At 42.0% G+C, this 15229-nt stretch overlaps 1 protein-coding gene across 4 annotated transcripts in view; it reads left to right on the top strand.

The window, feature by feature from the left end:
• The window catches only part of LTBP1 (latent transforming growth factor beta binding protein 1), a 208157-nt gene that overhangs the window by 74736 nt on the left and 118192 nt on the right, over positions 1 to 15229 (top strand). For all 4 annotated transcript variants that reach the window (XM_014533213.1, XM_014533212.1, XM_014533211.1 and 1 more), the window contains exons 6-7: positions 10186 to 10308; positions 14953 to 15120. In XM_014533213.1, the coding sequence (XP_014388699.1) occupies positions 10186 to 10308; positions 14953 to 15120 (291 nt within the window). The remainder of the gene's footprint in view (positions 1 to 10185; positions 10309 to 14952; positions 15121 to 15229) is intronic.

Here is a 15229-nt window from a genome sequence, read left to right as displayed (position 1 = left end):
AAAGATGTAATATGCAAATGGTCGTTACATAACAACCACCCGTGTAACGACCAGATCACGGATCAGCAGGAGGTTGGGGCAGGGAGCTACAAGCAGGCGGTGGAAAGCTACAGGAGGGGGCAGGGCAGCAAGCTATGAGGGGGGCGCGGGGGAGCTACAGGAGGGTGGGGCAGCGGGCGGAGAGCTACTGGCGCACAGATTCGTGCGCAGGGCTACTCGTATACACTTGAAATTTCCTGGGCAGCTGTGCAAACTATTTTTTACTTTACATGTTATACTTTTTGATGTTACTAAATGATCTTCAAAATTATTGTAATGCTGACATGAGATCCCAGTTAATGGCTAATGCATTTACCCATTCCCGTAAGGTTGGATTTCAGACTGGTTTCTGTTTTTCCCAATTATATGGAATGCTGTCAGGGTGTGGCCATGAACCTTTATGTGACCTTATGACTATGCTCAGTACCTCTATGGGACCCTATGACTATGCTGTTTTCCAAGCTTTGCTTCATCCTGTGCCAGTTTCCTTTAGAAGAGGATGTACCATTTCCCTTCCCACTCTCAGTACAGCACCCACTGACCATGTCCCTCCCCTCCTTCCTGATTTCATTCTCTTTACAAATTGGAAAACACCAAAGGGCCAGTTAAATAGTATCTTTTCCTTCTCCAAGGCCCTAGACCTGGGGTGGAGAACGTCTGGCCCGCTGTATCATTTGGTCTGGCCCTGCCAAGGCAACCGCAGGCAGGACTCAAAATTCAATAAATCTGGGAGCTTTTTTCATGGCAACATAATTTTTTTTAATGTATTTTATTGATTTTTTTACAGAGAGGAAGGGAGAGAGATAGAGAGTTAGAAACATCGATGAGAGAGACATCGATCAGCTGCCTCCTGCACATCTCCCACCGGGGATGTGCCCGCAACCCAGGTACATGCCCTTGACCGGAATCGAACCCGGGACCCTTCAGTCCGCAGGCCGACGCTCTATCCACTGAGCCAAACCGGTTTCGGCAATGGCAACATAATTTTTTAGTTGATAATTTTGTGTGACCTGTGAATGATGTTATAAATATCCAAATGGCCCTTGGCAGAAAAAAGGTTCCCCACTCCTGCCCTAGACATTTCTCTGTAGGCTTTCCCCAGTGATTTTATATTAAATAGGGCTTCAGCTTAAAATAATTCACCTGCCAAAGTGGCACATTCCTGGGGAGGCCTGTTCTGAATCCCTTCACAGTGCTGTCTCTAAAGGTTCCTTCAGTTCCATTATCAGTGGGGAATCGATCGCTGTGATGTTTGTTTCTCTCTCAGGAATATGGAATATAAAATAGGGAATATGTTTATGAGAGTAATGTAGGTGTAAAGACGAAACTTAGAATCCATTGTTCTTGTTATATATTTGGGAAATAATAGTAGAACATCAATAGGTATAAACTAAGACCGGAGTCAACCAGGCTTGATCATTTATTTCTTCAAGACACTTAAAAATGTTTAAAGTTCTTTTTATTTAGCCTGCTGGATGGATATTCAGACACTGCTCTGCTGTATTTAGTGATTTAATCCCAGAAACTGTGGGATACTTAATGTGAGGTTGAATCATGTTTTACAATGGTCAGTGGCTAAGAGGGAATTAATAGACGTTTCCCTTGTTTGAAGGGGTTATCTTACTGTTCGAGGAATCTTCTAGAAACTCCTGCTGCCATTTCTAGTTTAAATAAGCACGTTCTTCTCAGTTAGAATTTAAATAATTCTGGTCTGGATCTGCGTATCACATTTCAACATTCAAAAATCAATTTGGGACCCATTCCTTTTTATTTTAGAATCATTTTCTGGTGTGCCCTCTTACTATGCTCAAATCACTGGAATGGGATTCAAAAAGGAAATGTCTTTATTTTATTCGCTTTTCTTCAGGAAGGACAGTGGTGAAGTGAGTCATCAGCACCTTATATTTTCCAGTAGCTCTTTGACCTTCATCTCTGGGGGCTGTAAAATCAATGAGAGAAGCCATGATGGATTCATGTTACTGTGAATGCTTCAAGGAGAAATTAATGCAGTATTTGTAGACTAGAGTCAGAAATCCAAGACCAACAGAGATGTGTGTGCCATTAGCATCTTCCATGTGTAATACAAATATATCAAGAAATAAATACAACTGTTCTCTGGGTTCTGATCATTCTTTTATCATGTTACCCTGAAAAGAGAAGAATTAGAAGGAACGGACAATGGCTCACTTCCTTTTATGATCGAATCTATCAATTTATAATGGTGGGATAATTACTGGTCAGTAGGGAGGCTCTGGTTGCAGTCAAAGCAAATAGAACCATGAAGAGACCTGTACAGTACTTGCAGGGCCAGCTCCAGAGAGGGACATTTTAGGGATGTTGATAGATGGTGTGCAAAAATGGGTTCCATGGCAAGTGTGTGGAACATACCAAGTTAAAAAACAACAAAAAACAGGAGTCCATGTGCTTGTGTTTGTAGAATATGCAGTGTTTCTCAAACATATTTTGCCACAGAACCCTTCTTTTAGCAGAATCCTAACAAAGTAGTTTATGTAAACTACTTTGGGTAAAATTGCTATAGAATGTTGCCCTTCAAACATTTTTTTCCTCACTTATCTCCTACAGTAATTTTGAAAAACTTACATTTTTTAAGCTGACATCTACATTTTTCCCATCAAAAATTGAATGGATGCAGTAGATTTATGTGTGATGTATTTATATTAGATATGTGCTTTAAACATATTTTTATCAAAGCCTCAGAGCTGCAGAGTTGGCTTAGTCGGTTTACAAATAATGTCTGCTGTCCAACCTAATTGGCAAAGCAGGCCTTCCTCCTCCTCCTGCTCCTCCTCCTCCTCCTCCTCCTCCTCCTCTTCTTTCCTCTTCCACTTCCTCCTCTTCCTCCTCCTCCTCCTCTTTCTTCTTCTTTACTCTTCTTTCTTCTTCCTTCCTCCTCCTCTTCCTCCTCCTCTTCTTTTTTTTATTTATTTCAGAGAAGAAGGGAGAGGGAGAAAGAGATAGAAACATCAATGATGAGAGAGAGAGTCATTGATAGGCTGCCTCCTGCACGCCCCACACTGAGGATCAAGGCTGCAACCCAGGCATGTGCCCTGACCAGGAATCGAACCATGACCTCCTGGTTCATAGGTTGATGCTCAACCACTGAGCCATGCCAGCTGGGCGAAGCCAGGCCTTTTTATGAAACAAATCAGATGTATCACTTTTTCTGTGGCTCTCCCTCTGGAGGGATATATTTGTCAATGGTTCATTTGTTTGGTGCCTTTGAGAATTTTACACTGTAGGGCAATGCACCTAGAAAACTTAGAAATTAGGAATGGGCAAGAGATGACTTGACTTTGTAAAGAGGAAGAAGACATGGAGTCAAGGAGAGACAGGAGAGGAAGATGGGCAGATGTGTTCTTAGGCAAAGCACTCAGAAAAGGAAAATAAAAAGACCCAAGATCTAAAATTTGATTCCCTTAGAAGTATCCATGCAGGTATGTACCCTGTGGAATATTGTTACCTGACTCCAGGGGTATGTGTACCTGATGTGCAGCTGCTTCTGTGGAAGTTTAAGAAATACATAATTCATTCTCCTTTGGATAGGCTGCCTCCTTTGGAGAATGAATTCCTCCTTTAGCTAAATAAGTGATCCCTATTCAAGAGCCAAATGGTTTGTCTGGCTAGGGAAAGAATTTACCTTGAGAGATACTTCTTTCTCATTTCAAGAAGTTACATGCTAAATTGCTTGATGGGATGTCTGTCCATCAGCAAACGCTGAATATGCACACAGCTGCATCACCAGAAAGCTTCAAATTTCACACAGCACAAAGATCTTCATGTACTGTTCTCACCTTGGGCCTAATTCCTGTTGATTACTGGACATGTCTCATTTCCTGTATGAACTTGCGTCACTAAAAAGACAGTAAATTATTAAAACACACAGGATACATAAAAGGGTGTTTATTTCCCATAAGGGCACTTAAGTTATTTATAATATATTATCCATAAACGTCACATTTTTTTCCACCTTGGCAACTAGCAGAGTATTTTGAAGTCAGAGTATTTAAACGAGAAGTAATCATGGGGAGTATCTGCTTCAGCCCCTTTGTGTTACAAGAGAGAAACCCTAGATCGACAGAAATTAAGTGACTTGTTTGAGCTAACAATTCAGCATCCTGGGTAGACCAAAACTGGATTGTAGTGGGATAGTTCTCTCATTAAATTTCCCCACTCACCCTTAATTATTAAAAAAAATATGATCTTAAACAAAATGATCTCTAGCAGGCAGAAATAATTATTGTGTGGCTCACCATTCAGAATTGCTATGAAGTTCCTTGAAGCAGGGTGTGCCATACAAATATAAAGGATGGTGGTGAAGGTTGTACTGGAATCGGAAGGCTGTGTTATGTTAGGTTATTTAATGAGTCTCTTGTTATGCATTTTCCTAACTACTCAAACCCAGACTCTGTTTTGCTTTCAGCTGAGCCTCCCATCTATCCTATGGCCAAAGCACAGTCTCAGAGACAGCAAAGCAGGGTGTGCCATACAAATATAAAGGATGGTGGTGAGTGTTGTTGACGCACTAGATTGTTATTTCATTCCCTAGTACTGCAGTTGGAAGGCTGTGTTATATTAGGTTATTTAATGAGTCTCTTGTTATGCATTTTCCTAACTACTCAACCCCAGACTCAGGGATTTGGGGGACCCAGTCTCTGTTTTGCTTTCAGCTGAGCCTCCCATCTGTCCTATGGCCAAAGCACAGTCTCAGAGACAGCAGGTGACTTTCCAGATGTAAAAGATACAGACATTGAGTCAAGTGAAGCAAACCCATCAAGTCCTCACATGTAACCAGCACCCACCCCACCCCATCATCTTCCTCAGACAATGGTGCCTTTTGCATGTACAGACACTTATTTCCATCACCTCCGTGTGAGTTTCTCAGTGAGGACATTGCCGTTTTGGCAGAACAATTCTTTGTCAAGGGAGACTTAACCATACTTTTAGAAAGTTCTGCTTCTCAGTGTCTACCCCTGCAGTTGGAAGGCTGTGTTATATTAGGTTATTTAATGAGTCTCTTGTTATGCATTTTCCTAACTACTCAACCCCAGACTCAGGGATTTGGGGGACCCAGTCTCTGTTTTGCTTTCAGCTGAGCCTCCCATCTGTCCTATGGCCAAAGCACAGTCTCAGAGACAGCAGGTGACTTTCCAGATGTAAAAGATACAGACATTGAGTCAAGTGAAGGAAACCCGTCAAGTCCTCACATGTAACCAGCACCCACCCCCACCCCATCATCTTCCTGAGACAGTGGTGCCTTTTGCATGTACAGACACTTATTTCCATCACCTCCGTGTGAGTTTCTCAGTGAGGACATTGCCATTTTGGCAGAACAATTCTTTGTCAAGGGAGACTTTACCACACTTTTAGAAAGTTCTGCTTCTCAGTGTCTACCTTCCAGATGTAAAAGATACAGACATTGAGTCAAGTGAAGGAAACCCGTCAAGTCCTCACATGTAACCAGCACCCACCCCCACCCCATCATCTTCCTGAGACAGTGGTGCCTTTTGCATGTACAGACACTTATTTCCATCACCTCCGTGTGAGTTTCTCAGTGAGGACATTGCCGTTTTGGCAGAACAATTCTTTGTCAAGGGAGACTTAACCATACTTTTAGAAAGTTCTGCTTCTCAGTGTCTACCTCTGTGTTTCCCCAGTCCTTGTGACAACCCAACATGTCCCCTAGGCCAGCGGTCACCAACCTTCCGGACCTCATGGATCACCAGTGGTCCACGGACCACCGGTTGGCGACCACTGCCCGAGGCGGTCACACACCCTCCCTTTTGAGAATCACCGGGTGATCCTCCCTGAGCTAAAAGGGAAGCCATCTCATCAACCCACAACTTTACTACCAATATTTACATTTGAGAAGAGAACTTCTTTTCAATCCAAATGGCTAATAAATACATGATAAGGAAGCCTAAGTTGAAACCTTAATGAGATCACACTACCCTTCTTTAAGAATGACTAAAATGAAAGAGACTGACAGTGTTTTGACAAGGATATGGAGTAGTTGGTACCAGAAATGGAAATTGGCATAGTCACTTTGGATAAGTATTTGACAGTATTTATCAAAGTAAACATGGGCCTTCTCTAGTGACACAGAAATCCAACGTCTAGATACAGATACAAGAGTAATGAGTGCCCAGGTTTACCGAAAGACACATATGCCAATGGTCACAAGAGCGTTGTTAAGGATAGCCAAAAACTGGCATGAATAAATTAATTTTGATAGCTTCACACAATAAAATATAATATAGCAGTAACAACATTGATGAATCTCACAGATGTAATAATAAATGAAAAAGTCACACCAGAGATCATATACAATATGATTGCCTTTATGTGAAGTTCACAAACAGGCAGGTCTAATCAATGGTGATAGAAGTCAGAGTAGTAGTGACCTGTGGGGGCAGAGATGTTGACTGGGAAGAGGCATGAAGGAGCCTTCTCAGGCAATAAACATGTTCTGGGTGGTGGTTACATAGTGCACGCACACACACACGTACATATTTATGCATGCATATACATTCGCAATATGTATATGTAAAATTCATCTAGTTTGATATACTTTTCTGTACATACATTTTTTAAAAGTCGGAAATTTAATTTCTAATTTATGGTGCTTTAAAGAATATGATAAAAATAAATTGAGGCAGCTGAGGGAAATGGGAGTTCTTCCGGAAGCCGTGAAAGTGTGTCATGAAGACAGGGTCATGCTTCTGGGTTACTGAGGCCAAAATTAGGGAGTTGGTGTGGCCGGTGCTGGTGGCGCTAGCTGATTAGTGATAGCAGGAAAAGGGAGGGCTTTACACGATTCCCCTTTCTCATGCATTTTTCCACTCATTCCTGTCTATAGGCATAGTTATGGTTGTTGTTTATAAGTCTTAATTCCTGTCCTCCATTCCCATGGCATCATGGCTGAGGCAATGGGCAATGATGAGGAGAGTCAAAGAGGGCACAGGCAATGATCATGCACCAGGTGTTTATATGTCGGGGCAAAACCCCTTCCCTGTAACCTCCAGCCCACAGGGAGGCTGGGACAGTATGTTAAAGAAGCAAGGGGAGATTCTGGGTCCCTGGAGGCGAACCAGGAATGTGTGGTGGTGCAGCCAGTGAATAGAAGGAGAGGCCACTCTGAGAAAGAGGAAGGCCGGTCATTGCACCTCAGTGGGGACATGAGCAGAACGGAAGAGAGGAGGTTTTGTCCAGCCTTCTTGACCACAGCTGACTCGTTACCCAAACTTGAGGTTTAATTTGGGACATACAATAGGGCCTTTGCTCATACGATGTAAGCCCCAACTGGACTTGGCACTCTTTCTGGTCCTTCATGGTGGTTTTCCTAAGAAGAATAATTTACAGGGCAATATTGTTAATTATATGCTGTGCATGAATGTGTATTTCAGCCCAACACACTGTGATAAGGAATAAGACGGTCAGGTGCTGGGCCTTAGGCTGCGCCAGGTGTAATCTAGCTGACCAGTTTCCAGCCGGACCCAAGTTGGGATGCTGTAGAGCTGATACAACGAATGTTTTAATTTGTCACTTGAATGTCATTGAAAAAATGTATTTTGTCACTAAAATGAAATTAAAAACTGCATGTGTTGGATAAACTATGGCTATATAGATACCTAAGGCTACTTAGAATAGGAACTACAAGCAAATACTGATTTATTGAGGGCTGTATGTGCCTTTTTATGTGACAGTTCTGCTAGTAACATTTTGCTGCCAATGTGTTGTTATAATTTAGAAAATTGATAGTTTGGGATCCTTAATAAAAGCTTTATTAGAATTAATGATAGAAGGAAATGAGAATTATTTAAAAAGGAAATGCTAATAGCCAAGTCTGTTAACCATTGAGCTTCGTACACCAAGATACAAATGACTGCTAATTTTGAAATTGTCACATTCTGCTTTTGCTTGTTAATTAATTGCCGTTGCAAATGACTCTATAATCTTTCTTTTTAAAGTCAGCACATTTTTTTATCTCTCATGTTCCAATTAACTTTGGTTTCCCTTTGGATCACTGTCTTAGTCCATTTGGACTGCTGTAACAAACACCACCGACTGGGTAGCTTATAAACAACAGATATTTAGTGCTTGGAGTCCTAGAGGCTGGGAAGTCCAAGATCAAGGCACCAGCATGGTCTCCTTTTGCCAAGGGCCCTTTTCCGGTTGCAGGCCTCCCCCTTGTCCTTACATGGAGGAAGCGACTGGGAATCCTCTGGAGCCTCTTTGCAAGGCACCGTTCCCATTTTGAGGGTTCCACCATCTAGACTTCAGCACCTCCCAAAAGCCCCGCCTACTGATACCATCACCTGTTGGTACTGGATTTCAACAGATGAATTTGGTCTGAGTGAATTTCAAACATTTGAACCAGAGCAACCACCAGGCAGATGACCTTAAGTCTCCGTTTCCAGCTCTGGTTTCCTTTCGCTTCCTGAATTTTCCTCCCCTGCTGCTGGATATTTATACTTGGGTATCCCAGTGTGACCTTCGCGTGTAGCGCTGATCTCTTCATCTACCTCCTTCCTCCTCAGAGCTTTCCACAAAACCAAAGATGTCTTCCTCTTTTCTGGGATTAGAAGCCTCCCAGGCACCTTCAACTCCTTTCTCTTTGGGGGCCAAACACCAGGCACTGTCAATGTGTGTGTGTGTGTGTGTGTGTGTGTGTGTTTAATCTTTACTCCTTTTCTTCTTGATTATTCTCATGGTCACCAACCTGGCTTGTCACCATTCTCATACTGGCATTGCTCCTTCAGTGATCCAACTTTTAATCTTTTCTCACCAAGCCATGTGGGTTTGGTGAGACCACATGAATTTCTCCAGAGCCTGCCTTTGATGATGTCTTCCCTCCTGCTTAGAAACCTTTAGTGTAGCTCCCTATTCTCAATAAAATGGAACCCAAACCCAGCCTGGCTTTAACCAGCTCTCTTTCCAGATATATACTTTCCCAAAACTTCTTTTATAGCCAATGGTTTGACTCACAATTTCCTGATGTCCCTTCCCTTATCCGGTCTCTGTGTTTATGCTCCTGCATCCACCCTCAGAGATCACTCATCTTCTACCCAACTTCTTCCCAACTTCAGTGCCCAAAGTCTTACCTGCTTTTCAGTACTGCCGTCTCCTCTACCCCCAACTTCCTCTCCTAGCTCTTCCTGTGTATACAGGCCATTTCATACTTTAACTTCAAGTTTATGACCTTTCCTCTAATTGTGATAACTTGAACTCATTATCACTTCTTGAATTTTTTGCATAGCTGTATGTATGACTAGATTGTCAGTGTCTCCAGGGTGAACTGTTTGCTTCCCTGTAAGCTCTAGAGTACCTAACATACACTCACAGTAAAAAGGTAAGCTCTGTGAAGGCCGGAATCTTTTGTCAGTTTTGTGCACTGGTAAATCCCTAGTATCTAGAACAGCACTGGATACATAGTAGGTGCCTAATAAGTATTTGTCATATAAAATTGTAGATGTTCGATAGCTTGTGATTTCATTTTAGTTCATTCACACCTGCTGCATTAAAAGGTGCTAGCATCTGGCTGGCATGGCTCAGTGGTTGAGCATCAACCTATGAACCAGAAGGTCATGGTTTGATTCCTGGTCAGGGCACATGCCCCAGGTTGCGGCCTCGATCCCCAGTGTGGGGGTGCAGGAGGCAGTTGATCAATGATTCTCTCTCATTATTGATGTTTCTATCTCTCCCTCTCCCTTCCTCTCTGAAATTAATAAAAAATATTATTTAGAAGATACTAGCATCTCTTATTTACTACTAGAGGCCCAGTGCATGAAATTTGTGCACGGGCAGGGTCCCTAGCAGCTGCTGGCTGCCAGCCAGGGCCTCCCTTCCCTACTGCCAGCTGCTGGCTGGGGCCTCCCTTCCCCAGCTGCTGGTTGCCAGCTGGGGCCTTCCTTTGTTCCACACTGCCCCTGGTGGTCAGCGCATGTCATAGTGAGTGATCAAACTCCCAGTTGGTCAAACTCCTGAGGGGACACTTTGCATATTAGGCTTTTATATATATAGATAACCAAGAGATTATGATGAAAAAGAAAGTGAATGCAATTTATAGCCAGAATCTGTCCAGCAATGGGTGAACGCTCCTTCTAAAAGAGTTGTGTTTTCCTGCAGATATTAATGAATGCCAGCTACAGGGTGTGTGCCCTAATGGTGAGTGTTTGAATACCATGGGCAGCTATAGATGTACCTGCAAAATGGGATTTGGGCCGGATCCTACTTTTACAACTTGTGTTCGTAAGTAATGATCACTTCTTATTCTCATTTTGGACCAGGGGTTGGGTGGGAGGTTATCCAAAATAAGGTAAATATTCAGTGGTTAACTGAATACTGTACAGATGCAGAAAAAACCTCATTAAAATGACCAGAGGGAGGAAGCGGGGCTGACATATTACAATAAACCTATGTTACAGAACCAAAATGCATTTTTATTGCATTCAGAAAAATATAATAGCCAAAAGTCAAGGTAAAGAACAAGCACGCTGAGGAAATGGATTTGATGAAGAAAAGAGAGTTTATTACAGTGAACATACCTGAGAGATGAAAAGGTTTTTCCTTCACGAGTATTTTAAGCATTATTTAGGCTGAGTTCAACTTTCTCCCAGCTTCTGTTTTTAATTAGTCCAAATTCTGAGTCACTAGTGTTTGATTTAATGAGGTTTCACTGTACTTTCTTAGTTGGAGAGTCTGGGAAATAGTTTTGGATATTCTATTCCGTTGTCCTCAAAAGCCACCAAAATGCATCCCCGAAGTTATACTGTTTTGCCTAGTAAATGTTGTCTCTAAAATTTTCTCTTGTATCTGGTGTGGGTAAAAATCCTCCATCAAACCACATATGCTAGTATTGGACAGAAAATATAGTTTCTCTGAAAACTCTCTCACCACGAAATAGAATTCAGTGTAAGCTCTGCATCACCTGACAATTAGAGATGCAGGCATTTTAGATACAGAATTCTCAAATGCAGATTTTTAAAGGTTATCTTTTTTTAAAAATATCCTTGTGCTCATTATTACAATGTAGATAAGCAATGCAGATTTTTCAAAGCCGTATAAACTAAAGTTTAAGCCTTTTAAACTAACATATGGCAGAAAACTATTAGGACAATTTTAAGAACAATTCTGTATGAATTCTGTCCTGCAAAGTTTTGTTCTTATTTATCTGTTTAATGTGGCTTTGATATGTACAGCTGCACACTTCTGGGCCCCAGTTTTAAACTTGGCATTTGGACAAGACCTGCTCTTCATGATGATACCATCCTTTGTTTTCAACTGTGCATTTACCTCTAACTCTGTGCCCTAAGCTGAGACCATAGATAAGAAAGACAAGTGTCATAAAATAAAAATGACAAGCTCATTCACTACTTTTAGATGAGTTTGTTGAGTCTTTGGGAACATTGTTACTAATTACTACTATTTTCCTTTAAAAACTGCCAAATGCAGATTAGGAAATTTTGCACGTAAGTTCTTTTTTTCCATGTTCTTTCACATAATTCTGATCACAAGCAGACATACAGTTATAAAGCATTTTAGCCAGTGGTAAAGTTAGATTGTAAAATTATATTTGCATATGAGGCATGTTTGAAAATGGACGCAAGTTTTTGGAAATTTCAGGCCAAAAATCACATTGTTGACAATATCCAGAAAATTTAGAGATAATTTCTGGTTGATGTTAATTACATGAGTCAATATTTTAAATAGCTTTATAATTTAAGTGTAAAAGATTTTTCAGAGTTTGGATATAAAATTTGTTGTGAATGTTTTTATTTCCTTAAATAATTTGACTTGTCTTGTTGAAATCACTACATTTAAGGTTGCAGATTAGTAAACTTGGAGAACTGGTCGCAAAGTATTTTATTAAACTTTGACTAGATCGGATGTCTAGTGTTAAGGGCAGACATCCAGGTTTTAATAAGATTGTTGAAATTTGCCAATGAGATTTTTGAAACACATATTTCCTTAGCATTTATTTTCCCCTGTCATTGCCCAAATAATACTGAACTTATTAAACCACCATCCATTCTTATTTGAAAAATAATTCAATTTTATGGTTCAGCTACAACAGCTGAAATGATAACTACTGGAAGACGTTTGTTGCTAGTTAAATGTTCCAGTTTAGAGTTTGAAGTTATAACCTGGGCTCTGTACCAGTATTGAGTGGGCAGATTTATTTCTCTTGCCTTGGAATTTACCAGGTGTAACATCGCAGAGATATGTAGAGTCTTCAGGGTTTGTGACTTGGTTCAATCCAGTTGGACTTGCTGGTGAACTAGATTTTGATAAAATTGATGGGGAAAATCTGAAGACAGATGAGAAGAATCAGGGAAGAAGGTGATGCTTACAGAGTAAGGAAAAAAAAATATTGGCAAGATGGTACCCTCAGTGGTTTTGGGGGTGTAGCAGAGCAGGGAAGAAGGTGATGCTTACAGAGTAAGGAAAAAAATATTGGCAAGATGGTACCCTCAATGGTTTTGGGGATGTAGCAGAGAGTGGGGTCACACACACACACACACAGTAGCTGCTGGGTTAACATTTAGAATACTAGAGGCCAGGTGCACAAATTCGTGCACGGGTGGGGTCTGGCCGGCCTGCCTGGATCGGGGCCAATAGGGCCAGGCCGGCCAGCCAACCCCGCCCCCTAGTCGAACTCCCAGTCGAGGGGACAATTTGCATCTTAGCCTTTTATTAAATGGGATACCTTCTTGAGGGGTATAGAAGCAGCCATGGATAAGAGCCTGCAAGCCAACTGAGGGAGATTGACTACATTTGTTCAGACAGCATGAATTTAAGGCATACCCAGGCCATAAAAGGTGTGGCTGACTCTGTGAACTCAAAGAAATGCACTTGGCAACAGCTGAGGAGCAATGGGAAGCTCTCCCTGTTCTCGAATGCACCCTCCGAATTCCTTGACTCCAGCCAAAGGTTGCAACCATTTCTCTTTCTCTCCTTGCCCGCTCTCTGTCCTTGACTTAGCCAAGCTCAGAGAAGAGAAGTGGGAGGGTTCTGGCATTTGCTGCCTCTTACCTCTCTGTCGGTGTAGCTCAGGATGCAGCAGCAGTGTTCTCCAGGCCTGCTCCTACCTACATCTGGGGAAAGGTGAAATTTTAGGACATGTCAGAGCAAATCCAAGAAAAAGTATAATACCGTTTTGCAGTTGGAGTGGGAAAACTTTCTGACCTGAGCGGCAACTAATTTTCTTCAAGAATTCAGGAGCTTCAGGATGAGCACTGCAGAGGGTGTGTCTATAGGTTCAGATAAAAGAATTCTGAGCCTGGTCTTTGCTGCTTCATAGTCTTCTTGAGCCATGGGCTTGGTGCTAACTGACAGAAATAAAGGGTTACAGAGAAGATGTGCTCAGGAATTTCGGCCGGAACCCTGGAAGTCATGAGATGAAGGACACATCCCTTCAAAGCCAGCATGTTTATGCACATCACTTCATTTTAATTTTCCTAGCACCTTTATGAGATAGGTATTGTTCTCATTGTACACATTGGGGGACTGAAGTTAGGAGAGTTTAAGTAACTTCTCAAGGTCATACAGCTAGTAACTGACATTGGAGGTTGAAAACTGGGTTTTGTGCCTCCCATTTTAGGGTCCTAGATCAAGTTCATGATAATTATCCTTCACATTTTAATTGATATTAGAGCAGCATGTCTTTGAAAGTATAGTCAGAATGTATAGTCAGAATTTATTGTGCGACCCTATAATGTTACCATGGCAACATTGGAAGAGTCTGTAGTGTTGCCCAACACATGGTGGGCACTGAGTTTGATGGCCCGGCCGTCTGCTGGCAAAATTCTCTCTTTTTGGGGGAGATCAATTTCTTTTGGGGGAGATCAGATTTTTTTTTCATATGGATGAGGCCCACCCACATTCTAGAGAGTAATCTGCTTTACTCAAAGTCTGCTACTTTAAATGTTAATCTCATGTACAAAAAAAAATCTTTATAGCAGCATCCAGACCTGTGTTTGACCAAATATTTGGGTACCATGGCCTAGCCCAGTTAAAATGACCATAAAATTAACCATCATAACCAGTCATAGTGACTTCCCTTAAGCTATATTGCTGGCAGGTGGTAGACCTTTTCACTCTGCTACATAGCATCTCGATTTAATTGGGATGTTTCTTGTAGCATCTACTGAGCTGTCATATGTGCCCTTTCTACCCAGCAGAGGGTGTAACTGTTAGATTCAAGAAGTCTTATCTACTAAACTTACAGTAGATTTAGGAATAGGATTTAGGTGTTGGATGAATGTAGGCTGGTGTGCTTTTGCAATGTTTTTCTTCAGGGTTGAGCCCATCATCTGCTCCTTCTCTGATCTGCCGTCCAACTGGACCAGGAGTCCTGGTGGCACTGCAGGTCAGAGGATTTGCTGCTGCCATTCCCCTGTTCACCGTCCTAGGGTGAAATCTGATGGGGCTCTGCAAGCTCTCACTGTCCTCCAAGCAAAGAGAGCAACAACAGCTGGCGTGCAGCATCAACTATGTTCAGTTTGTGAGCTTCCATAGTGCCTGGTTGCTCACCAAATTCTTCCCTAGAACGTTATGGCCATCTACAAGAAAACAGCTGCGCTGTAGTGATTCTGATAATAGGTGATGAGGCTTATTTGAGCAGGTAGATTTTGGGTGAAATTGTTTCTGTTCACATTTAGGCCCACGTACCTGATTTAATGCTTTTTCTAAACTAGAAGAAGGGACTGAACTGGAAAACTCATTTGGTAAACTGACTCTAAATGAAGAAAGGTTTTGTCCTAAATCTAGAAGGATATATTCGGAAGTATGGTTTCTGATCCAGACTCTATGGTTATTTTTACTATTACGTGAAAAGTCCATCTGGTTTTTGTTGTTTCTTGGGTGACGTCGGGCCTTGTCTCTCTGCTTCAGCGGATACCCCTGTGATCTCGGAAGAGAAGGGGCCCTGTTACCGACTTGTCAGTTCCGGAAGGCAGTGCATGCACCCTCTGTCTGTTCACCTCACCAAGCAGCTCTGCTGTTGTAGCGTGGGCAAGGCCTGGGGCCCCCACTGTGAGAAATGTCCCCTTCCAGGCACAGGTAAGATATGCTCAGCTGTGCACTCACGTTCATTCCCGGCCACATCAGTACACGGGACAACTTTGACAGCTAGAGTTAATTTTTGTCTCTGATTCTAAATTTAGTTTTT

This window comes from Myotis brandtii, unplaced genomic scaffold (genome assembly GCF_000412655.1).
Source record: "Myotis brandtii unplaced genomic scaffold, ASM41265v1 scaffold953, whole genome shotgun sequence".
Lineage (NCBI taxonomy): Eukaryota > Metazoa > Chordata > Mammalia > Chiroptera > Vespertilionidae > Myotis > Myotis brandtii.
Note: the sequence above shows the minus strand (reverse complement) of the source record. Positions and strands in the feature narration are given on the sequence as shown.